This window comes from Zalophus californianus, chromosome 6 (assembly GCF_009762305.2).
Source record: "Zalophus californianus isolate mZalCal1 chromosome 6, mZalCal1.pri.v2, whole genome shotgun sequence".
Classification (NCBI taxonomy): Eukaryota; Metazoa; Chordata; class Mammalia; order Carnivora; family Otariidae; genus Zalophus; species Zalophus californianus.
Window position 1 is genome coordinate 27,124,061 of NC_045600.1, and position 22,768 is coordinate 27,146,828.

The 22,768-nt window shown below is 49.0% G+C and overlaps 3 protein-coding genes across 5 annotated transcripts in view; 2 read left to right on the forward strand and 1 right to left on the reverse strand.

The window, feature by feature from the left end:
- The window catches only part of LTBP2 (latent transforming growth factor beta binding protein 2), a 102,488-nt gene extending 92,779 nt beyond the window's left edge, over positions 1–9,709 (forward strand). The window contains 11 exon segments of the mRNA XM_027569333.2: positions 271–396; positions 908–1,051; positions 1,919–2,110; positions 2,232–2,315; positions 3,044–3,172; positions 3,496–3,575; positions 3,577–3,634; positions 3,720–3,887; positions 4,178–4,459; positions 5,445–5,594; positions 6,043–9,709. Of these exon segments, the coding sequence (XP_027425134.2) occupies positions 271–396; positions 908–1,051; positions 1,919–2,110; positions 2,232–2,315; positions 3,044–3,172; positions 3,496–3,575; positions 3,577–3,634; positions 3,720–3,887; positions 4,178–4,459; positions 5,445–5,594; positions 6,043–6,188 (1,559 nt within the window). The 3' untranslated portion in view covers positions 6,189–9,709.
- On the reverse strand, positions 3–13,333 carry ISCA2 (iron-sulfur cluster assembly 2). Of its 3 annotated transcripts, XM_027569338.2 has the most exons (5): positions 13,229–13,326; positions 12,942–13,047; positions 12,703–12,818; positions 2,664–2,739; positions 3–472 (listed from the first exon to the last, which is right to left on the reverse strand). In XM_027569338.2, the coding sequence occupies exons 1-5, from the start codon at positions 13,297–13,299 to the stop codon at positions 413–415; spliced, it is 429 nt and encodes a 142-aa protein (XP_027425139.1). In that variant the 5' UTR covers positions 13,300–13,326; the 3' UTR covers positions 3–412. The 3 variants fall into 3 exon arrangements, with proteins under 3 accessions (XP_027425139.1, XP_027425138.1, XP_027425137.1); XM_027569337.1 differs by lacking the exons at positions 3–472; positions 2,664–2,739 and adding an exon at positions 9,842–12,294 and having other exon boundaries at positions 12,942–13,044; positions 13,229–13,333; XM_027569336.1 differs by lacking the exons at positions 3–472; positions 2,664–2,739 and adding an exon at positions 9,842–12,294.
- A 326-nt stretch (positions 13,334–13,659) lies between these two features.
- NPC2 (NPC intracellular cholesterol transporter 2) lies at positions 13,660–21,365 on the forward strand. Its single transcript, XM_027572231.1, has 4 exons — positions 13,660–13,838; positions 17,100–17,207; positions 18,320–18,492; positions 20,565–21,365. The coding sequence occupies exons 1-4, from the start codon at positions 13,757–13,759 to the stop codon at positions 20,649–20,651; spliced, it is 450 nt and encodes a 149-aa protein (XP_027428032.1). The 5' UTR covers positions 13,660–13,756; the 3' UTR covers positions 20,652–21,365.
- The last annotated feature ends 1,403 nt before the right edge of the window (positions 21,366–22,768 follow it).

Consider the following 22,768-nt stretch of genomic DNA (forward strand, 5'->3'; position numbering starts at 1 on the left):
GTAGGAACGGGGAGGGTGGAGGACACCTATTTTTCACATATCCAGCTAGCAATGACTTTGTCCTAAGGACTTCATTTTTGTAGCAGTTCGAAGCTTGCGTGTTTTCCATACAGCAGGGCTTGCACAGAAATTGAAGGGGAACGGTAATGTTAGAGCGTTCTTGTCCTATGTTTAAAGTCACTTTTCACAGACCTTGATGTCAATAGACCAAGTATTCCCAGCAAATAGAGCAAGAGTGAACCCTACACTCTGGTCCCCACTGTCCCACAGACATAGATGAGTGTGCCAACGACACCTTGTGTGGGAGCCACGGCTTCTGCGACAACACCGACGGCTCCTTCCGCTGCCTCTGTGACCAGGGCTTCGAGACTTCGTCCTCCGGCTGGGATTGTGTTGGTGAGAAGCCTGCAGGCTAGCCAGGCTCGGGGCCAGGGAAGGGAATGTTCAAGGTCACACGGCTCCATAAGAGGTCCTCAGGGAGTAGGCAAGGAAGGGTGAGTTAGCTCCACCCCGCAGCGGGCACCCTGACCAGCTCGGTAGAAGGGTGGCCATGTTCTACCAGCAGGGGGAGCGAGCACAGTAGTGAAGGCGCACTGTCCTGCTCCAGAGACCTCACAGCCTCCAGAGGCACGTGGGGAGTGTGTGGGAGAATGTGCACAGAGGGAGGGACCCTTCCTCTTGGTCCCTTTAGTGACCCTTTTCTGCCACCCTTCTCGCCTCTCCCTTCTGATGCTCTGTGTTCATCTGTTCCTCCTTCCTGCTAACTCCCTTCTGCTCTTCCCCTGAGACCTAGCCGGTTTCTTTTGAGGGGATGAGAGGAGGATCTGCCCACTGGGCTGGAAGCAGAGGGCCGGGGGGACATGGGCTGCGTCTTCTCCACCCCCAAGCCTGTCCTCGTGCCTGGCAGACGTGAATGAGTGTGAGCTCATGCTGGCGGTGTGTGGGGCGGCGCTCTGTGAGAACGTGGAGGGCTCCTTCCTGTGCCTCTGTGCCAGCGACCTGGAGGAGTACGACGCTCAGGAGGGGCACTGTCGCCCGCGGGTGGCTGGAGGTGAGCACGCCGCATACTCCACCCCGTCATTATGCATGAGCGCCCTGCAGCTTACAGAGCACTTCCACCACTCCGGCTACTGGGCCGGGCCCAGGGCCATGTGGGCAAGGGTGCTACTTAGGACTGGAGTAGAACAGAGTGAGGAGTCAGAGTATGGCAAATGTCAAGACAAGAGGACGTCTGTCCCAGGTCAGGGAATGTCCTGGAGGCTTGGGGCTGTGACAACCCTACAGGGGGCTCAGGAAGAACAGATGCCAACTTACGGTGCCTAGGGATCTCAGATTGAGCCTCAGAGTGACCCCAGGGAGCCCTTTGGTGAGGGAGGCCTTGAAGCTGAGCTGAGCCTCACTCTCTCCTGCCCACTCCACCCCAGAGCTGTTGGGTTCAGCCTCTCACCCCCGGCTGGCCTAGGACTCAGATGGCCTCCTCTGACTTGGGGAAAACGAAAGCAAGACTTGGAACAAGGAAAGGTGGGAGGGGCTGGGGTACAGTGTGGGCTGAGGAATGGAGGGGCTGCCCATATGGTATGCCACGGACAGGGGGCACCTCCTATACCGGGGGCGGCAGGGAGCTACTCCAGAAAGAGCAGGGGTTTGGGCACCAGAAGAACTGGGGTCAGTGCCACTTAATAGCTGGTGACTGTGGCAAGTCACGTAGCTTCTCTCAGCCTCAACTGCGTCATGTGCAAAAGGCAGCTGATAATATAATGCTGTTAAGAGCATCAAGTGAGACAGGTAAATACAGGTAAAAGCATGCTGCGCACTGTGAAGTGCTATACAAACGTAAAACCATGAAAATAAATTCAAAAGCTAGGGTGCCCCAGAGGGCCAGGGACAGACAGTGATAAAGGGCATCTATCACACACAGGTCAGAGTATTCCTGAGGCCCCGTCAGGGGACCGCCCCCCAAGCCCCATCCGCATGGAATGCTTCTCCAGTCAGAACGGCCAGCTGCCCTGCTCCAGCCTTCTAGGCCGGAACACCACACGGGCCGAGTGCTGCTGCACCCAGGGCGCCAGCTGGGGGGATGCCTGTGACCTCTGCCCAGCTGAGGACTCAGGTAAGGCCCCCAAGTGTCCCAAATCCTCAGTGTCAGCCCTGTACAGTGAATCTGGAAGAAGGGGAGAGAGGAAGGGGGGCAGAGCCCTTCTGTCTCTAAGCTTGGATGCCTCCCTGCACAGTTGAATTCAGTGAGATCTGCCCTAGTGGTAAAGGCTACATCCCCGTGGACGGAGCCTGGATGTTTGGACAGACCACGTACACAGGTAACCTCCCTAGAGACCCTCCTCCCCAAACTCCACTCACCTGAGGAGGCCCACACTGGTCCTCCGGGAGGTCCCGGGGGGAAGTTCTGCATGCAGCCCCAAGCCTCCCAGGTCGCTTCCCTCATTCGTGTCCCAGGGCTGACTACCTGCAGATTTGCAGCTGGAAGGTCTGCCCTGAGTCCCTCCTGGAGGTGTCCATATAACCCGACCTCGGTTCCTCTGCTCCCCTGAGGCTGAAGCCTCCAGAACAAACTATGATGCCATGACTAACCCAGGCATGGGGCACAGAGTCAGGGTGGGGAGTACTGCTGTACAGGGACAGCTGCTTATCCCCCGGGCCCCACTTACCAAGCCAGAAACTTTGGGGAACCCACATTCGAAGTGGGTAGTGAGGTATGAGCCCTTCGGTGCCCTAATCCTGAAGCTGGAGACAGAAATAGAATAGAAACAGAAGTGGCTTTCCTTACTTAAGTGCTTGCTATGTGCCAAGCACTATGTAAGCACCTACCTATATTAACCTTTTAATCTTCATAACAGTGATAAGAGGTTAAGTCACAGTACCCACATTTTTCAGGTAGGAAACGGAGGCAAGGAGAACTCAGTTGCCCAAAGTCACCAGACTAGCAAGTGGCAATGCCAGGATTCCCACCCAGGGAGCCTGGCTTTGGAGCCCCTCATCTTAAGTTCTGCTTCGTCCAGCTTCTCCCCTCATCTCTGCCCTCCCACAGATGCAGAGGAGTGTGTGATGTTTGGGCCTAGTCTCTGCCAGAACGGCCGGTGCCTCAACACAGTGCCTGGCTACATCTGCTTGTGCAACCCCGGCTACCACTACAATGCCATCCACAGGAAGTGTGAGGGTGAGGACGCACACCACCCCTCCCCGCCCCCACGCCCACCCCCCGCCGGCCCCATCAGTGCAGGGTTGGGGGGGGTTCCGCTGCAGCCGGCGGGCCAGAGGTGAGGGGAGCTGTGGGGCTGTCAGGGCTTGCACGTGAGCCCCTGTCAGAAAGGCATCCCTGGGGAGGTGCCTCACAGGCTGGGCTGGGTCAGGGGAGGAGGGGGAAGCAGGGTGCTACTCTTCATTATCAGTTACCAGAAAACCTCCTTTCACGAAGACGGCCCGTGGGCAAGCTGCCTTGGTACTGCCCCACACATTCCTTCGTTCTTTCTGCCACCCCAGATCACGACGAGTGCCAGGACATGGCCTGTGAGAATGGTGAGTGTGTGAACACCGAAGGCTCTTTCCACTGCTTCTGCAGCCCCCCCCCTCACCCTGGACCTCAGCCAGCAGCGCTGCGTGAACAGCACCGGTAGCACGGGTCAGTAGGCCTGGAGTGGTGGGGCGGCAGGGAGACTGGATCTGGGCTGGGAGGGCTCACGTGCCTCTGGGCCCTGTGCCACCAGAGGACCTGCCTGACCACGACATCCACACGGACATCTGCTGGAAAAGAGTCACCAATTACGTGTGCAGCCAGCCCCTGCACGGGCGCCGCACCACCTACACGGAATGCTGCTGCCAGGATGGCGAGGCCTGGAGCCAGCAGTGTGCCCTCTGCCCCCCCAGGAGCTCTGGTGAGAAGGGTGACCCGTGCCTGCTCAGAGGGAGGGGCCCTAGGGAAGGGAATGCACTCACCTTGGAGGGAGGGATTTAGAAGTAGAGCAGAGTGTGGCCCTGTCTTCCATCCCTATTGCCTGGGGACAAAGCTGGGGGCCGGGGTGGGGGGGCAAGAGCACAGCCGGGAGCTCCCGGAGGGGACCAGTCCCAGCATGTTCCCTCTCCCCGGGCAGTAAGCTGGGGGACGGCACACCAGGCTTTAGCTAGCAGGAACTTGGCAGCTTCCTGTCTCCCTCCTCCCTGACAGAGGTCTATGCTCAGCTGTGCAACGTGGCCCGGATTGAAGCGGAGCGGGAGGCAGGGGTCCACTTCCGGCCAGGCTATGAGTACGGCCCTGGGCCCGAGGATCTGCACTACAGCCTCTACGGCCCCGAGGGGGCCCCCTTCTACAACTACCTGGGCCCTGAGGACACCATCCCAGAGCCACCCTTCCCCAACACAGCCAGCCACACCGGGGCCCACACACCAGTTATTGAGTCACCCCTGCAGCCCTCGGACCTCCAGCCCCACTATGTGGCCAGCGGGCCAGGTGTGTGTTGCCGCCCACATGGGGAAGCGGTAGGCCCCGCAGCGGTTTCACTCCTGCCTCCTCTACCCACTAATCACTGCTGGCAGGGCAGGGCCGCAGAGGGGAAGACCCACCGAGCCCTCTCAGGTCACTCAAGGGCCAACTCCAAATGCCCGGGTCAGACCCTAACAACTCTCTCTGATAAACTGGCACAGGGGACACAAAGAGGTACAGGACACCACCTCAACCTCAAAAGCTTCCCTGAGGGAGTTGGGAGAACAAGGGAAAGCAGATACACTCCGCTCTGTGTTTCTCCCTCCACGCCACTCAGTGTGCAAAATAACCTGCTCTACGAGCTCACACTTGTCACCTGAAATGTACATTACGGATTTCTAATCACTTTAAAGGCCTGCTATGGTGATTCGGTTTGTTAGTGGCAATGACCGCAGCATGCAGGACTGGGATTCTAAGAAGTCAGGCCTGGCACCTGTGTGACGGATGTAGCTGCCACGGGCACAGCCCCTGCGTCAGACTAAGGCTGCACGGGGATTAGGGGCTGGGTCTTTCTCAGGGGTTGGGAGCTGCTTAGAAAGGAGAGATTCAAGCAGATCCCTAAGTTCTGCTTTGCGTTGAGTGAGGGTAATCCCCTCTTGCTGCCCATCTCCTCCCCACATAAAAACCATGCAAAGATTTTAACCACCACCAACCACAACAAAACCAAAACCGTAGACACCCACTTGCTCCGGAGCCCTGGCACTGTGAAAGTAGTGAGTCTCAGCCTTCCTGGAGCTGACCTTTAAAGCACAGCATGTCTCTGCCACCGTAAGCGATGACACATACTTATTTCTTAAGGGGACAGCCTTTTATTTCAGCAGGTTTCCGTGAGGCGTTCAGATCCTCCCAGCCCTGACCTTAGTTCAACAGGAGCAACCCTTCGTGGTGGAGGGCGAGGGCCCCAGGGTCGGGGGCAAGGCCTCAGCTTCCTTCTCTGACTCCCTCCTACCAGAGCACCAGGCTGGCTTCGAAGGGCTGCAGGCAGAGGAATGCGGCGTCCTGAACGGCTGTGAGAATGGCCGCTGTGTGCGCGTGAGGGAGGGCTACACCTGTGACTGCTTTGAGGGCTTCCAGCTGGACATGGCCCACATGGCCTGTGTGGGTAAGTGTTGATCTGAGTGGCAACACCTAGGGAGCAGGAGGACCCTGATGGCTGCAGGTGGAAAGGTCAGACCAGCCCCACTGCTCAGTTAGAGATGCAGGACTGAACTTAGGGTGGCTGGGAAACCCACTGCTGCCCCCTAGTGTGGCGTCCTGGAGCCAGGCCAAGCGGTGAGAACGTGCCAAAGGAGGGTCTCCAGCTGGGTACAGAAAACCCTTTCATGGAGATTCCCAGGCAGAGGAAAGGGACAGGGGAGCACGGTCACTCTCAGGGGCACAGTACAGGTTCACTGCCACCTGCTCTGTGTCTCTGAGAGGCTTAGTTTTGGGCAGTGACTTCCGCTTGCCACATGTAGGACTCCACTGCTGGGCAGGGGCCAGAGCTTAGTGCCACAGCAGCAGAGGCACCCGGGCTCCGTACAGCGCTCTCTTCCCTCCCTTCCTCTTAGATGTGAATGAGTGTGATGACTTGAACGGGCCTGCTGCACTCTGTGCCCATGGTCACTGCGAGAACACCGAGGGCTCCTACCGCTGCCACTGCTCCCCAGGTTATGTGGCCGAGGCAGGCCCCCCACACTGCACTGCCAAGGAGTAGCAGTGAGGGGTGGGTGTGGACAGCTACCCGGAAATGGGCCCCAGCCACAGGCAGGGGCCTGGAGGAGGCTTTCCTAGCTGGGAAGACACCATGAAGAAGCAGGCAGAAGGCCCTGCAGCCCAGCCTCCCAGCCAGCCCTGCCTGCCTTTCAGCTCTCCCAGCTTAGGCCCTGGCTGTGAGCTTCTGTCACTGCCTTCATGCTGCCATGCCCTTGCTTGGCTCAAACACCACCAAATGCTTTCATGCTTCAGCCACCGGCCATGAGGATGAGTCTGCCACCTGTCCTGGCCTTGCTAGGGAATGCTCACCGAAGGATGGCCCTCATCCACCCGCTCAAGCTGTGCGAACATGCAAGGTCGTTCGGCCTCACATTGCAGACACCCTTCCCAGTCACGATCCACATAACATCCTGATGATTCCACAACTGGGTCAGAGATTACATCTGCCCAGGTATGGTTCTTCAGTATCTCTTGAGCAAAAAAGGATTGGGGGAAGTTTGGGGAGTGACTCCAAGGCCTCCTCCCAAGAACCATCACCTCAGCCAATCTCTCTGGGCCAGATTTTGCCACATGTCCGTCCTGTAGCAGTTCTGCGGCCCCAGGCAGGGCCAGAAGATCTCCTCATCTCAGAGGAGCAAGACTGATTGTAGCTTGCTGAGTGTGAGAGACGCAAGTGAAGGGGAGCACGAGACTGAGAACGCAGCAAGAGGGCAATATGAAAAATATGGGGAGGTGATAAGAAAGGGGGAGCCAAGGCTTTCAACAAGGCTAAAGAAAATGTTCAGTAGCTTTGGGTAAACATTCGCAATCTACCCGCGACAGCTCCCTGCACCAACCACAGCAAGGCTGCCACAGGCCGGGGGCCCGCCTCCGAAGACCAATATTAAATACACACCGCTTCCTGCAGGACACAAATCTCTCCTGGGCTCTCCTTTTGTGGATACCAGTTTGAAGTACTAAAAATAAAGGGGTCGATTTGTCTGGTTTAGGGGAAGCCAGACTTCCCATGTTGTTTCTTCTCTCTACTCAGAAGCCCTTGCTGTCTTTTTTTCAAAAATGGGATCTGGCATCCCTCTCAGTTTATAAGGAGAGACCCACTCCATCCTTGGCCAGCTAGAAGTTTAGAACCATGGTGGAATAAAGAAATGTACATTTGGGCTCCTGTTTTTGTTTTTATTTCATATTAAACCAAATTTCTTTACCATGTTGGCTAAGTCTAAATATTAGACATGAGGCTGTGCCTATCCTTTTGCCAGCTCTGCCGATAGCCTATGATTGGGATCCAATGGGAAAAGGTTCTTTACTCTTCTAGGACAAGGAAAGCTCTGCCTTTGCATTTGTCTGATGAAAGGCAATGTAATTGAACAAGACTCCACGTGCCTGAAGACATGAAGATGAATACTATTTTCTTAATCTGTCCTGTCCCACCTGCTGCTCTGTCAGCCATCCCATAATAACTTATTGAATGCTTGTTACGTGCCAGGCACTATATTGAGAGCTCAACACAAATTTCATTTAATCATCCAGCAATCCCACTATTTCTATTCCCAATTTATGGATGAGGAAATGGAGACACAGAGTTTAAACAATTTTCTCTGTCACTATACTGGTTGAGATGTTTTCAGCAGACAAAACTATGTAGTTCTTACACATATCAAAATAGTCATTAAAAAAAATGCGAGTTAAAACCACACGAGACACACTTTTAAAACTCTCAGATTGGCAAAGATCAGAAGTTCGTTAAGACTCCTAGTTGGCAAGCATCTGGTGAAAGAGGGACTCACATACACAGCTGACAGGGGCTTAAACTGACCCAACTTCTGAAGAGGATAATATGGCAATGTCTTTCGAAATTATAAAAGCACTTACTCTTGGACTCTTCTAGGAATTTAACCTTCAGATGTATTCTCACCAAATGTGAACACATGTAAGAGGTTATTTATTATAGCATTACTTGTAACAGCAAAAGATTAGAAGCAATTAGTTGCTACGGAGGCCTAAAAATGAAAGGAAAAAAAGGCTCTAAATACCTTGACAAGAAATCCAAAACAGACTAAGCGGGGAAAGGCGGCTGTGTAACAAAGTGGACCAGGTGCTGCTATTTGTCTAAAGAAAGGGGGAAGACAACTGGGTATCTGCTGACCTCATCCTGGCCACTCTGCCTCACACCCCATGGTTCAGAGAGCTGCTCACCACTCCTCCATTACCCGCTGGCGCTACGCCTCCTCCCAACCCTCACCTTCCTGCTCACCCAGAAAAACTTCATTCACATACACGTATTTCTTTGTATCAAAAACACAAATAGCACCCTACGCCTGCTGTTCTGCACTTTGCTCTTTTCACTTAATCCAGACTTGCGCATAAAGAACTGTATCATTCTATTTTATAACTGTACACTATGCCACTGAATGGATAAATCATAATTTATTTAGTCAGTCCCCTACTGATGGACACTTCCATTGTTTCCTATCTCTTGCTATTATAAGTAATGCTATAATGAATATTCTTGTGTATATGTTACTTCACATTATATCTATGGGATTATACCTATAGGGTAAATTCTTAGAAACAACAGTGGTTTATGGGGAGGGTGACAGGGTGGATGGGTACAGGATTGGAAGACTTTTCACTGTATCCCCTTTTGTGTCTTTTTGAATTTTGTACCATGTGTATTACCTTTCCAAAAAATAAAATATTTTTAAATACAGCTTTGGCCATAGACTGCTTAAATGCTCCCTTCTTTATATATTTATCTGACAATTAAAGCCACATAATTATTTCAGAGCTTCCTAAAGCAAACTCCTTTAAACAGCCCTGTAGCATTTCTGTGGAGAAATGGCAAACAGGGATTTTAAAAGAGCAATCATAAACACCACTGCTAGGTACCTAGAAAAGTAGAGGAATTTCCTGCCTTTGACACAAACATACAAAACCATTAATTATGTTGCAGTGGACAATGTTAGGTCCTGCACACTACCAGCGGCATGCTATCCACTCTCAGCCAGCACTTAAGGGAGGGCTACACCATACAATCAGTGTTGCCCACTTCTCTATATAGGATGCTCCTGCCAAATGTCAACCCTCCCCTCAGAGCTTTATACAGAAGACTGAAATAACGGGTTTCAATTCTTAGAAGTTAGAAAAGTTAGAAAGTTCTTCTTGGACACCTACTTTAGTAGCCCTTCCTAATCTCTTACTTCTAAACCTGTTTTCTCCTAATCCTTTGTAATCTGTCGACATTCCCACACAAAGAAACTAAGGGTGGGTGGGACACCTACAGTTCACATACCACTAGTCACTATCAATCACATAACTGAAGAGTACGATTCCACAAGGTAAGATCTGGACATTGACTAAGAGGCCCCCCGCTTTGAGTCAACAACATAAAGCAGATTCACAACAAGGGCACCTGGGTGGCTCAGTTGGTTAAGCGTCTGCCTTCAGCTCAGGTCACGATCTCAGGTTCCTGGAATCAAGCCCCGCTTCAGGCTCTCTACTCAGTGGGGTGTCTGCTTCTCCCTTTCCCTCTGTCCTGCCCCCAACTCTTGCTCTCTCAAATAAATAAAATCATCAAAAAAAAAAAAAAAAAACTGGGGCACCTGGGTGTCTCAGTTGGTTAAATACCTGCCTTCAGCTCAGGTCATGGTCCTGGAGTCCCAGGATCCAGCCCCACATTGGGCTCCCTGCTCAGTTGGGAGTCTGCTTCTGCCCCTTCCCCTGCTCCTTCTCAGTCTCTCTCTCAAATGAGTAACATCAAACAAACAAACAAAAAACGCAGATTCACAACATAAAGCAGATGCGGGGCTCCCTTGCCTTTGGTTCTTGCATTATGTCTTACTAAGGCAAAGGGAGGGTATGCTGCCCCCAAACACTAACTTGCATAAAAAATAAAACCAATCCTGCAACAATAAGGCCTTTCCCCTTGAAAGTAATGGGGAAGCAAAAAATCTTCCAATGGATACCAGAAGAGTATAAAAGTTTTCCTAAATGAATTTGCACAGTGAGCAAAATTTGTGAAAACATCCACTGATCTTTACCAGAAAGAGGGCATCTGGTCATACAGGGCCTGCAAAAGACCCTAACCCTCTTTTACTATACTATTTATCCCAAGCAAATTGCCCACTGACCCCTTGATGCTGTTATTTCTCTATGCTCTATGCTCTTAAAATTTCTACATCACCCTACTCCAATGGAAGCTTATTACTACTTAGGATTTTCCCATGCAGCTTTCTCAGTGTGATAAAGGTGATTTCTCCCAAACCCACCTTTTCTAAAACACAGAATTCCTATTCTCCCATTAACAGCAGGTACTTACATATAGGCATTCAAAGGGACTCTGTTCCTATCTAACTGACCACTGCAATTTAATGGTTATTTTGGCAACTAAAGCAATTAAGCTTGTGCTCTGCATGAGTTTTAAAATCACAAAATTATGGGGCACGTGGCTGGCTCAGTCAGTAGAGCATGTGACTCTTGATCTCAGGATCATGAGTTCAAGCCCCGTGTTGGGTGTTAAGCTTATTTTAAAAAATAAATAAAATAAAGCGCACTCTTTAAAACAGTACATTCTAACATTTAAAATGTAGCAAAATCTCCTTTTAAAGAGGATGAAAAGAGGGGCACCTGGGTGGCTCAGTTGGTTAAGCGACTGCCTTTGGCTCAGGTCATGATCCTAGAGTCCTGGGATTGAGTCCTGCATCGGGCTCCCTGCTCAGTGGGGAGTCTGCTTCTCCCTCTGACCCTCCCCCCTCTCATGTGCTCTCTCTCTCTCTCTCTCTCTGTCATTCTCTCTCAAATGAATAAATAAAATCTTTAAAAAAAGAAAAGAGGATGAAAAGACTTAGTCTGAGCTGAAAATCTTATTAGGCCCAGGTATTGGCAGCAACTTTAAATGTCTTAGTAAAGTTAAACAGATGCTCCCAGGATATGCTGTTTTCTGCCCCCTCCCATGGAAATCTGCTAAGAAAGGTCAAGTTTCTAAGTGTCCCCTCCTTCCTCTTTGTACACACTGTACACACAATAGGTTTGCTTTCTCTAAATCCTAGGTTTTCCCATATTGAAATGTAAGTACCTAAGCTTCTGTCTCAGATATCTTGTCTTTAAACTCTGCTTTTCCCTTTTTAATGGTAAATTCTTTTGCTGAATGACCTTAATTCCAATCCAGTCCAGAAATGCAAGTTTTTGTTGTAATGAACTTTTAGGCTATTGAGGAAAACAAGGGTTTAACCAAGATCCAAGTTTCCTGGATGATGGACTACTGGTTTTGTGACTCTAGCAGACTGGCAAGTAAGAGAGGAAAATGTATCTACCCTAACAAATGGGAAGTGGAGAATGGGCAGCACAGAAAATAAGGATGTGGGGGAAAAGAAAAGAAAGAAAGAAAAAGAAGGGCGTCAACTAGCACATTCAGGAAGAATGAGATGAAAAAGAGAACCTTCCCTTTGCCTTTCTCATCCTCTCTAGCCTAGTAACCAGTGTTCAAGTTACCCAATCTGTGATCCTGATCCAGAACACAAGTAAATAAGAACTTTCTTCAAAATGAAGCTTTTATACATAGCTATATACCTATGTACAGGCAACTCTGAAGGCCTGAGAAGTGACTCCAAATTTTGGAACCTTGGAGGCTCTACAGATTATACTGGGTGGGTTTCAACCAGTTAGTAGATCTCAGATCACAGCACTTAGAGGCTTGGCCTTAGAAATGTGTGAGTGAAAATAGATCAAGAATAAAAGCTTCATATTCTGAAAACAGTGGCAAAACACAATACTCCTGGACTGAGGGAAATAAAATTGAGAGTAGGACATGATTGGAAGGAAACCTCTAGAATTCTACTAATCCCAGGTTCCTCAGATTGGTACAAGTGGTAGCAATCTCTGGGTCACCTGTCATCACATCAAAGTTTGTGTATGTGCTGCCAAAGCGAGCACAGCATCAAAGTTTGATAGAGAAGGATGATCCACAGGAGCAGCCTTGCTGTGCTTGAGGATTGTTCAACACTTGAAATGAGCTTCGGATCAGTTCTTGGCTGAAGTCCACCTGGGCCCCTTTCACGAAGGCCAAGCTATCAGAGTCAACCACCACTCTTGCCCCACCCTGTTCAAATACCCTGAAAAAAACAGGAGGAAGACATTAATGACCATCATAACCACCAAAACCATAACACTCTCTGAGCCCTGGGGTGCACATCCTGTTTTCCCAATACAGGAGAAGCATTCCTTATTATCTAACAGATGCTGCTTTTCTCTGAGGCAAAGAGAGTCAATGGAATAATACTGGTAAATGTTTAGGGATTTAGGCCTGGAATCCAGTCCAGCCTGACTCTACACTACGGACCTAGGCAGGCCAACTTTCCTCCTATAACATAGTTATTCTGAATCATGACAACAAATCTTCACTGTATTCCCACTGTGTGAGAAGGGTGGTGTCAGGCGTTCTTAGCAAACCTTTTAAATTTGAAATAAACGTGCTTTATCCCTCCCACACATTCTCTGAGGACCCACCCCTTCCTTCTTGCCTGTCGTCGGGGTTGATAACTGTATCCAGTGAAAATTTGTATTGGAATCCGGAGCATCCACCTCCCTCCACCTCCAGCCTTAGGAATTCTGACCCTTCGGTGATTTCCAGAAGTCTCTGAAATGCAAAAAGGGGGATCAAGAATACCAGGCAAGAATGCCAAGCAAGAAGGGTGGGCCAAGGGGAAGTCCCTGCACTCCGGGCCCTCTCCCCGGTACCTCTCCGCGTCCGGCCTCCTACCTGGACACAGCTGGCGGTGAGGTGGATCTGCCCTTCGCCGGCCTCGGGGCTGGAGGACGACGCTTCCCGACGAGCCTGAGGTCCGCGAGAGGCCGCGAGGAGCCTGCTGCACAACGGAGGAGGATGAGCCCGGGAGCAGAGGGGCACCTGGTGACTTCTACCTGAACAGCCTCACGGCAAACCTGACGACCTCCACTTGGACAGCCTCACGCCAAACCCTCGCCTCCCGCAGGCCTTAGTTATGCGCCTCTTAACACCCTTCCCAGGTGCTGTCGTAGGCTTCGTACCTGCCCCTTGCCCAAGGACCGACCGCCCTCAGCGCCGCGGTCGTTAGAGATAACCCGCGGACCGCCGCCATCTTCCTCCACAAACCCCGCCCCTCACGTCGCCCCAATCCCTTTCTCCACCTGGGCCTTCGGAGGCGGGACCCACAGAGACCCCGCCTCCGAGCATACCTATTGGGTGGTGCTGGAGGAGAAGGGATTTGATTGGCTAGAAATGCTCCCATTTACGGAAGTGAGGGCGAACCAACAAAACCCCGCGGAGCGCCGGAGAAAGGAGGGGGCGGGGCGGAGATGGATCCAAGCCTGCGGGGCCGCGGAGCGGACAAGATGGGCGGAGAAAGCTGGCGTCTGGGCGGGACCGAGCCGAGCTTGGGTCGCCGGACCGGGGGGCGGGGCGCGGGCAGGCCCAGCCCTGGTTGCTGGTGACGAGTGGCCTGACCGAGCTCCTCCCCCGGCCCGCCCCGGCAAGTTTATCTTGTGACTGAGGCGGTCGCTTCTTCCTTCCTCGCGCTGGGAACCTGTTTAGCTGCGATGCGTTTCTTGGTCGCCGCGTTCCTGCTCCTGGCGCTCGGCGCCTCCGCCCTGGCGGAGCCGGTGCATTTCAAGGACTGCGGTGAGCCCGAACCTGCCCGAGATTCCCGCGCCTTCTGCAGGGGCCCCCACGGGAGCCCCGCGCCGAGACCCCCCGCTAGGTTGGGCGGGTCCCGCGGGCGGCCAGGCTCAGCCGCGGACTCGACGTGGAGTGGGCTGGAGTGGGCAGGGGTCGGGGAGAAGGTGCGGGCGGCGAAACCCAACGGCACACAACTTTGTCTCGTTCCTGAGACGCGTGGTTGGGGTCCCTGGACATTTCCTAGAGCTGGGCCTTTTGCTGAAGTTTCCTAAAGTTTGTAGAGCAGACAACTGAAGGTCCCAACGCTGCGCGGGGCGTGAGCGGTGGGGCGCAGAACTTCTTTTTATATATGCCTCGTATCTTGGATGATCTCTCCCTCCCCACGCGCCGTTTGCTTTTATTTTTAATTTCCCTTTTGCTGACAAGTCAAAAGTCAATTCTCCTTTTCATGATTTACTCCATTACCACTTCCTTTGGGCTATATAATTTTGTGATCCTTAATCACTGTTTCCTCCTACATATAAAACTCGTGTTGCTGGTCACAGCTTGTGACACATAACCTCCCCTTGCCGCTGTGGTAGGGATCTTTGTTGGGAAATACAATGGGGGAGGGGCGGATACGAAATAGTGAGTCAAGTCTATGGAATTATTCGTTCGAGCAGAACTTTCCTGAAGTGAAAAGGTGCAATGGTAAATGAAAGAAGACATTTGATAGAATCAGTGAGCTGGAAGGAAGCTTGGAGATCCTGGAGTCAATCATTGAATTCCAGAGATGTTGGATAAATTACCCAAAGTCACCCAGCAAAATGGGAACGAGAATTAGTTTGATCCTTTATATCTAGTGCCCAGGTGATAGTAACTGCTCAATAAATATTTGTTGAAAAAGTAAATGAGGGAATAAATACTCTCCACTATATCATCAAAATTCATGTTGAGGCAAAAGCAAAGTTAGGCGAGGGGACAGGATTGATTAAGGAGTAAAGACTGCTGGCCTCTTAATACTTAACAAATGCTGTTCCACTAAATTGCTGGCACTTGAAAGATGATATTATCACTTCAAATTACTGCCTTTCCCTCCATTAAACTTAGTGGCCAAATTTGGATGAGTATATTATATTAACTTTATTAACTCGTTCAACCCTCAGGATCTGTTTTACAGATGAGGAATCAGGCACATGGAGTAACTTTCCAAGTTCTCACAGCTAGTAAGGAGTAGGAAATTAGTGGGGGCTTGTGAACCACTTTGGGTTTCAGTGGTAACATTAACATTACAACAACAACAACAACAACAACTATGGAAAGCAAATCCAGATGCTGTTCTACTCATTTGAAAAAAGTAGATGTCCACCTATGGCAAGAACTTCTTAAGGGAGGGGTGGTTTCAGTTACAGATTTTCAATTGACTTCTGAATTGGGAAATAACAATGTAAAAACTTCAGCGCCCACATCAAAGGGTTTTCGAGTTGAGTGCCACTTTACCACCGACCCTTTCCCCTGGAGTGGTATTTCCTCAAGTAAGCAATGGGCCCAAGCAAACTGGTTTTGCTGTTTTTGCCAGTTAGGACTGAGGAGTTTGTTCTGTGGACATTGGAAGTCCAAGCACCTCTTCTCAGTACAACTGGATGAGGGAGCTACAAGTACTACCCTTTCCTCAGGCCCTACTAGATCACGTGACCCAGCCTGGAAAGAAGCAGGTAGAAGTGGATGTTGAAAGCTCTAGCGTAAGCACTGATTTTCAGTAGGTTGTTGATTCAAGTTCCAGATTTTTTTTTTCCTGTCTGTAGAAGATAGGACAGTGGAAGACAGTGCTTGAAGAAGAGAATTCTTGCAGGTGTATTTTGAGAACTTTGCCCATGATGGAGAAGCATGCTGCGGATGAGGGACAGCAAGTTCTTACTTACAGACCTAGCTGGAGCAGTATTGGTCTGTATGATGAAACTGCCCCACCCAAGAGCAGGGACAGGCCGAAAAAGCCAAGTGCATCTACATGAGCTTCTCTTCATATCCTATAGGCTAAGCTAACCTGGTGACTGCAAAGGAGAGGCCCACCTTTTGTGTCAAAAAGGAACTTGCCAACCCACCCAGGAGCAACTGTTCTAGACTAAATTCGAGGACTGAATCCCATGTGATGGTAATAAAATGAACACTTACTTGTTACAATAAAATGAACATAGCACTACTATGTTGCAAACACTTATGTAAGAGCTATAAGTGTGTTACTCACTTACCCTATGAGGCAGTCACTGTTATTTTCCCCAGAGGGGTGAAGTATCTTGTTTTGAGGTTTCTCAGTAAGTCATGGAGCCCGTGAGATTGCAAACCCAGGTGTCAGGTCCCAGAGCCTACCTCTTAGCCATGATGGCTGAGCTTCAGCTTTCCTTGGGGGGAGGGGGGGGCCACCAGGGTAGCTCGGCTGGGCATCTGCCTTCAGCTTGGGTCATGATTCCAGGGTCCTGGGGTCAAGCATCAACAGGGAGCCTGCTTCTCCCTCTCCCTCTCCCTCTGCCTGCTGTTCCCCTTGTTTGTGCTCTCTCTCTCTCTCTCTCAAATAAATAAATAAAATCTCTGGGGGGGGAAAAAAAAGCTTTCCATGGCATAGGTGGTGTTAACAGGCAATTTGCCTGCAATCTCTCCATTCAGCTGTCCAGTTTCAGGGGCCTGGATGAGGCAGTGGGATTTTTAAAAATTTTACTTAACCTGTTTAGGTCAAGCATTTATTGGGAACAAACAGCACTTTTGTCTTTGTTTAGACTGCAAAGACACACACCCGGTCTCAGAGACACTTATTTTGAAGAACACCTGTTTCCACAGTGGAGTGTAAGCCTGTATACTGCAGATGCATTCTTAAAATTGCTTTCACTGGTAGGGGTATACAAAGCTGGTCGACCACCAGTTTGGAGCAAAACCAGGACAGGATCTGAAGGACATTGGGGTGGGGGGCAGTTCAGGAGCAGCCAGTCTCAAGAGTCTAGGTGGATAGGGCAGGCCTGAGGCTTGAACCATCACTTGTGCCATGTGTGTGCTGCTTTAAATCCTACAGGGGGATGGGAGGAGGGGTGGGGATGACTTTCCCTGGTGTAGCCCTCCCAGGATCTAGAGCAGTGGAGCTGGCTTTTTATACTTAACTGATTTTATTCATTCTCAGCCATCAGATACGAAGAGTTTCTTGGAGAGCAGAGCACCTTCCCATTAGGTAGGCAACAGCATAGGTGGTTTATTTTCCCTCCTATTCCAATTCATTTTTCTTTTTTTTTTTTTTAACAGGTTCTGGGCTTGGAGTTATAAAGGAACTGAATGTGAACCCATGCCCCACCCAGCCCTGCAAACTGCACAAAGGCCAGTCTTACAGTGTCAATGTCACCTTCACCAGTAGTGAGTAAAAGTGGCTCTTGCCTTCAAGTTTATCTTAAAGCCTAACAACAGTCTCAAGTATTGGAATGTGTGGGGATGTGCGGTAGGGGCAGTGCAGTCAGGACGTCTGTGACCTCCCTTCCAAACTGTGCAAAGCTCAGACTTACCTTTTGTAAGGTTTAAGGAATCCATTTGGGACCCAAGAAAAAATCTGAGCCTCATTTCTAGAAAGGGCATCTACCATGAATCCTTTCCTTACTTTCTATCCTGTGGAACTAGACGGGGCAGTCCAATAAGAAATCTCAAAGTTCCTGTCATCTTCTGTTCTTAAGCCTAAAGACAACTCTAAATACTAGAGTTGTTTTCTCTCTCCTGGATGATACCCTGCCACCTCTACTGTCCCAAACCAAAAATGTGCCTTCTAAACAAAAGTAATCCCCAAACCGGAAAGAAACAAACAGCCAATATTCTGGATCTGCAGGATAACCTAATAGCTCATAACCCTAGTTGCCCTAATTTTATTGTATTTATTCCCCCTGCCCATCTTGTGATATGGAGGGTAGAGGGATAGCAAGAAATGTACCTCTTCTTTCTAATCTTAGCCAGTTTCTAAAGGGTTATCTCTTACTGTTACAGCCCATGGCATTTCTGTGGAAATTCGTTTCCATTTTGTTCTTAATTTCTAATGGAATCCTGTGGGCAGGTCATTTGAGAATTCAGAAACCAGTCTTCTAAAACTCTGTAAGATACCCTGTACACTTTGACAGAAGCTGATATAATTAACAAATAGAAAGTTTACTGCCAAAAAACTCACTCTGTTGGATAAGGTTATTTATGTAGCTCTGATTCTCCTTAGAAACCGAAAGACGATGAAGAGCAAGGTGGGGGTGAGAGCAAAGAAAATAACCCTCTCGGTTGCTTTTTTTTTTTTTTTGGAGTGAATACTTATTCTGTAGCATTCACAGAGGTCTTAAGCATAACTACGAAGAGAAATAGACTCTAGGAATTAAGAAGTACAAACTTTATGATTTGTTTCCTAGCAATGCCGTCGTTTGGGAACATACCTGAATTTTTTACTTAGGGTTTAGTATAGGCTGTTCCCTTCACTATGTGTTCTCTTTCGTTCCTCTTAGATATTCCGTCTCAAAGTAGCAAAGCCGTGGTGCACGGCATCGTGTTGGGTGTCCCGGTGCCCTTTCCCATTCCTGAGGCTGATGGTTGCAAGAGTGGAATCAACTGCCCCATCCAAAAAGACAAGACCTACAGCTACCTGAATAAACTACCAGTGAAGAATGAGTACCCCACTGTAAGTGACCTTGTCGTTCAGGATGCTGAAGGCCTATGACTAGATGAGAAATCTGAGGAGAGGGGGCAGAAAGAAAAGATTGCGGTCGGAGTCCTTCATCTCTCTGTGATGAAGAAGCAGAAGCTTGGGGGCTGAGGAGGAGGAGATGAGTTGGAGTGTTAGGAATCCTGAGGTAGGACAGATAATTTTCACCATGCCCCTCTGTTCTTTGTCACCTCTTGATGCCATTTTGATATACAGTGTTTCCCTGGATCCTCATGACCACCCTTTGCTGAGGCAATATTATGTCTGTTTTGTGAATGACAAAATTTGAGCCTCCGATGTTAAGCAATAGGCTCAGAAATATTACATCTAGATCTAGAGCCAGGCCTTGTGACCCCCAAAACCTGTGCACTGTTAAAAGATTTTAGGCAGGTATCAAATAGTCAAGATGTCAAGTTGTTACCAAAAAATTCTGGTTTCTCCATTAATCTCTTAAGAGAGCAGTAATGTCCCAGCTCCAGAGCAGAGAGGTCACTTTTTCCACACACTTCTTTCTCCCCTGCATCCATCTCCAGCCCCTACCTTCCCCTCTGACTCACCCTGCTATACCTACTTCTTTTTCTACCAGACACTTGTGAGGCAGAAGCTGTTGGAATGGGCGTATATTAAAGATAGGAATCCTGGTAAGAATGGAGGAAGTAAAGGGATTCCTTGTTTTCCATAAAGGAAAACAAGCTGCATTGTTTTGAAAGGAAATTAAGGAGAACCCAGGAGCAACCTGGCCATTTATTTTCTAGAAATAGCAAGTCATTAAAGAACATTGCAAAGAGACTCTAATAGAGGGTATCTGTGTTTAAGGGGTGTCGGAGACCCTACAGGTCAAGAACAGGTTTGTAGATTAATTTGCAGGGTATCCATAAAATCACTGGCATTTCTGAGTCTCTGGTCACTTATATGGAATGTCTAATTAGGGCCTGCCATGTAGTAGGCACTTCATATATGGTAGCTATTGTTAAGTGAATTACATTTCATTTGAAAAACGGCTTAAACTACGTTAATTTAAGCACTAAGTGAAACAGTTAATATATACTACTCTTTTTTTAAAGATTTTATTTATTTATTTGACAGAGAGAGAGAGAGACAGAAGAGAGGGAACACAAGCAGGGGGAGTGGGAGAGGGAGAAGCAGGCTCTCTGCTGAGCAGGGAGCCTGATGCAGGGGCTCAATCCCAGGACTCTGGGATCATGACCTGAGCTGAACGCTTAATGACTGAGCCACGCAGGCGCCCCAATGTGTACTAGTCTTGAAAGACTTAAAAGGTTCGAGAAACCAGGTATCCCGGTCATTCAAATGTGTTGTAAAGAAACATTTGAGTACAAATTAGAGGTAGTTAACTAATAACAAGCAGCTGTCTACATAAGAAAGGACTGGAAAATTATTGGTGATTTATTAAGAATTAGAAGGCGCAGTTCATAGTATAACAGATCAAAGCAGAGATTTCTAATGAGGTGTATTATTAAAAAAAAAAAAAAACACACAGCTCCAGGAAGGTATAACTGAAGCTATATTGCTACAAAGCATTATTGTTCCAGAAATTATTCATACAGTCATAAACTTCTAGGGACATCCTTTGTGTGTTGACATCTTCAGTACCAGTAACAAGGTATTTTGTTATGCCTATGAATCTGACATTCTACTCTCTGCTCTTAAGTGGTTATGCTTGGAAAAAGCTGGATCAGATTGCCAAACACATAAGAGATTGTTCAAATGTAAAATTCTCTCCTGTGTAAGGCTTCATTTTGTACCATTGATCTAAGAGGGAAAAGAATGCTTTAGAAATTATATCTGAGGAGCTAATGAGGTGAGTATGTGGTGCAGTGAACACCGAATCACAGATGTGACTTGGTTTGCTCTTCTGAGCTTAAGGCCACAGGTGGGCCCCCATCCCAGGCAGCCTTCATGATAGTGTGATTTAAGAAGAAAGAGCTGAGGAATTAGGCAGTTTGGTATTAGGATTCATAGTTAAACCTGTTCTGGATCGAGGCGAGGTCCTGCTTTCATTTTTCCCAATTCTTTTTCTCTTTCTCCAGATAAAACTGGTGGTTCAGTGGGAGCTCCTGGGAGACAAAGACCAGCGTCTCTTCTGCTGGGAAATCCCAGTGCAGATTGAAGGCTAGATCTTTTGCTGCCAGTATGTCCGTCTGGGGGTGAGAGAGCACAGGAGAAATCCAGTCTAACCTAAATCAGTGCCATAAGATGAAAGGAATTTCTACACCACTGTTTTATGCCTCTCAACCTCCAGAAGGTTCCAGACCCTGTTTCCTGAGAGCTCAGAACTATTGCCCTTGTAATATCTTTTGTGAAGGGTTGGAGGAAAGAAGAGAGAGGGAGGGATAGGCATGGATTGAATTGTCTTCAGTGTTTTTTGCTGTTGGAATAAGGAGGGTCCAGCCGGTCAGGACCCGAATGAGGCTGCGTAGGGCTATTGGATAACTTGCCCTCGGGTTATCGGCCCTGGCAGCAGAGGATGGGTCCCAGACCTCCCCCACCTCCTGGGATATTACATCTGCAAGTTCATCTCCAAGTGCCTCCTAGAGTTCAGTGCATTGGGCCAGCAGCTCCAGCTCCGCCGCTTCGACGACAGTGACCTGCTGTCCAGTGGTGCCCAGCATCTCGGTGGAGGGGAGGTGGTCCGCCACAGAAACCCGCCTCGGAGCGGCCGGTCCTCTACAGTGATCTCCTGTCTCCTTTTCTCCTTAGGTGGTTTTCATTAAATGTAGCACTTGATTAGCAGATGTTTGATTTTTTTTTTTTTAACAACTTGTGGCCTCTTTATGCACCTGGAAATGTCCTTTTGAAATAAATAAAACTTGGCAGTCTTGTCTTCTGCATGTTGGTGGTGGTCACCTGCTTCTTTCAGAGTGTTTTCCCCCAGATCTGTGGAAGACGGACTCCCGGTCCCATGATCCCGGAATGCGGGAAAGACATGGCTCTTTCAGACACTGCCCTTTCTTCCTTCTTCGCCCAATTAGACTTTACCCATCTATTTTATACAAAATGACATTATCGTTTTGCTCTATTTTGCATACTCTTACCACCAGCAGGTGTGCTTGAGAGAAGCAGTGAAAGCAAATACCACCTAGTTGAATAACATCCGAAAGGTCAAGGGAACTAAATTGGGGGCGGGGTGGGGGGGCAGAGTTGTAAGAGGTTGCAAGTTGGCATGAAGCATAGTAGTCTTTTGGGAGCCTTAACCATGAGGAAAGCCCAGAAGCTTAAAAATGAAATGTGAAGTTGTGGCAAATAATGGCTAGCCAAGTTAATTAAATCTTGGAGTTTACTGCTTTTGAAGTGCAAATACAATCGTGGGGCATGTATTTTGCTGCTTGTTTTCATCTGTACTGTCAGTCAGCTTTTAGCAGTCACAAGTATTACGGCCCTATTCATGGGTGAGTTGGGGAATGTGGACTTTGAAAGGCCATCCCTTTTAGATTGGGGTGCTTATGCAGCAAGTAAGTCATTTGGTCCAGTTCATTTCATCCCACTAACTTCACTAGAGCCTTGGAGTTCCTTGGCTCGTGAGTTTCCCAGGAAAACCACCAGGGGACAGCCATAGATCAGGAATAAAGTTAGCAGCAGCCAAGCCTTCCTAGTTAATTCCTAGAGCCATTCAACCACTGTCCTCTTTAGCTGAGATACTTTGTGTATCCTCTCACGTTGTGTCTAGAGGGTCAGCCCATTCCTGAGTCTCACCATGACGGGCCCTAGGTCTGTCAGACTTGGATGACTCCAGAGAAGGGTAACTACTGTGGTTTCTGACTTCAGACTGCTGGTAGTTGGATCCTGGCTTCACCAATTCATAGGACTACCTACCAGTGCAGTCTGCAAATCCCTTAACCTCTCTGCTTCTGTTTCCTTACCTGTTAAATAGGGATAATAAACAGCAGGGCTGCGGGGCCTAAACAGGTTGATGTGTGTAAAACACTTAGAATGCCCCCCAGCCCATAGTACACAGTTGGTAGATGTTAGCTATTATTCTAGGAGGTAGACCTTGTTTCTTATCTAGAAATAGCAGGAAAATCAGAAGGTTCAATCGGATGTGTGATGATACGTCACCTCAGAAAAATGAGCCCATCCTCTGCATGGAACTTTTTGAGATGCCTGGAAACGCTCAGTTCTCATGTGTGCCGGCTTTCTCCCTACCCCCAGAAGACTGCTCCTGTCACTGAGCGCGTTCGAGGCTCACAGCGGCCTGCCCTGCATTCCGTACTTGTGCCCTCATATGTTAAAGATA

Excerpts from the sequence above, each read along its gene's own strand:
- ISCA2 (XM_027569336.1), bottom strand. The coding sequence starts at position 13,299 with ATGGCGGCGGTCCGCGGGTTATCTCTAACGACCGCGGCGCTGAGGGCG. Across the intron at positions 13,048-13,228 it reads GGTCCTTGGGCAAGGGGCAG|CAGGCTCCTCGCGGCCTCTC; the intron begins GTACGAAGCCTA and ends TCCGTTGTGCAG. Across the intron at positions 12,295-12,702 it reads GTTATCAACCCCGACGACAG|GGTATTTGAACAGGGTGGGG; the intron begins GCAAGAAGGAAG and ends TGTTTTTTTCAG.
- NPC2 (XM_027572231.1), top strand. The coding sequence starts at position 13,757 with ATGCGTTTCTTGGTCGCCGCGTTCCTGCTCCTGGCGCTCGGCGCCTCC. Across the intron at positions 13,839-17,099 it reads GGTGCATTTCAAGGACTGCG|GTTCTGGGCTTGGAGTTATA; the intron begins GTGAGCCCGAAC and ends TTTTTTTAACAG. Across the intron at positions 18,493-20,564 it reads TGAAGAATGAGTACCCCACT|ATAAAACTGGTGGTTCAGTG; the intron begins GTAAGTGACCTT and ends CTCTTTCTCCAG.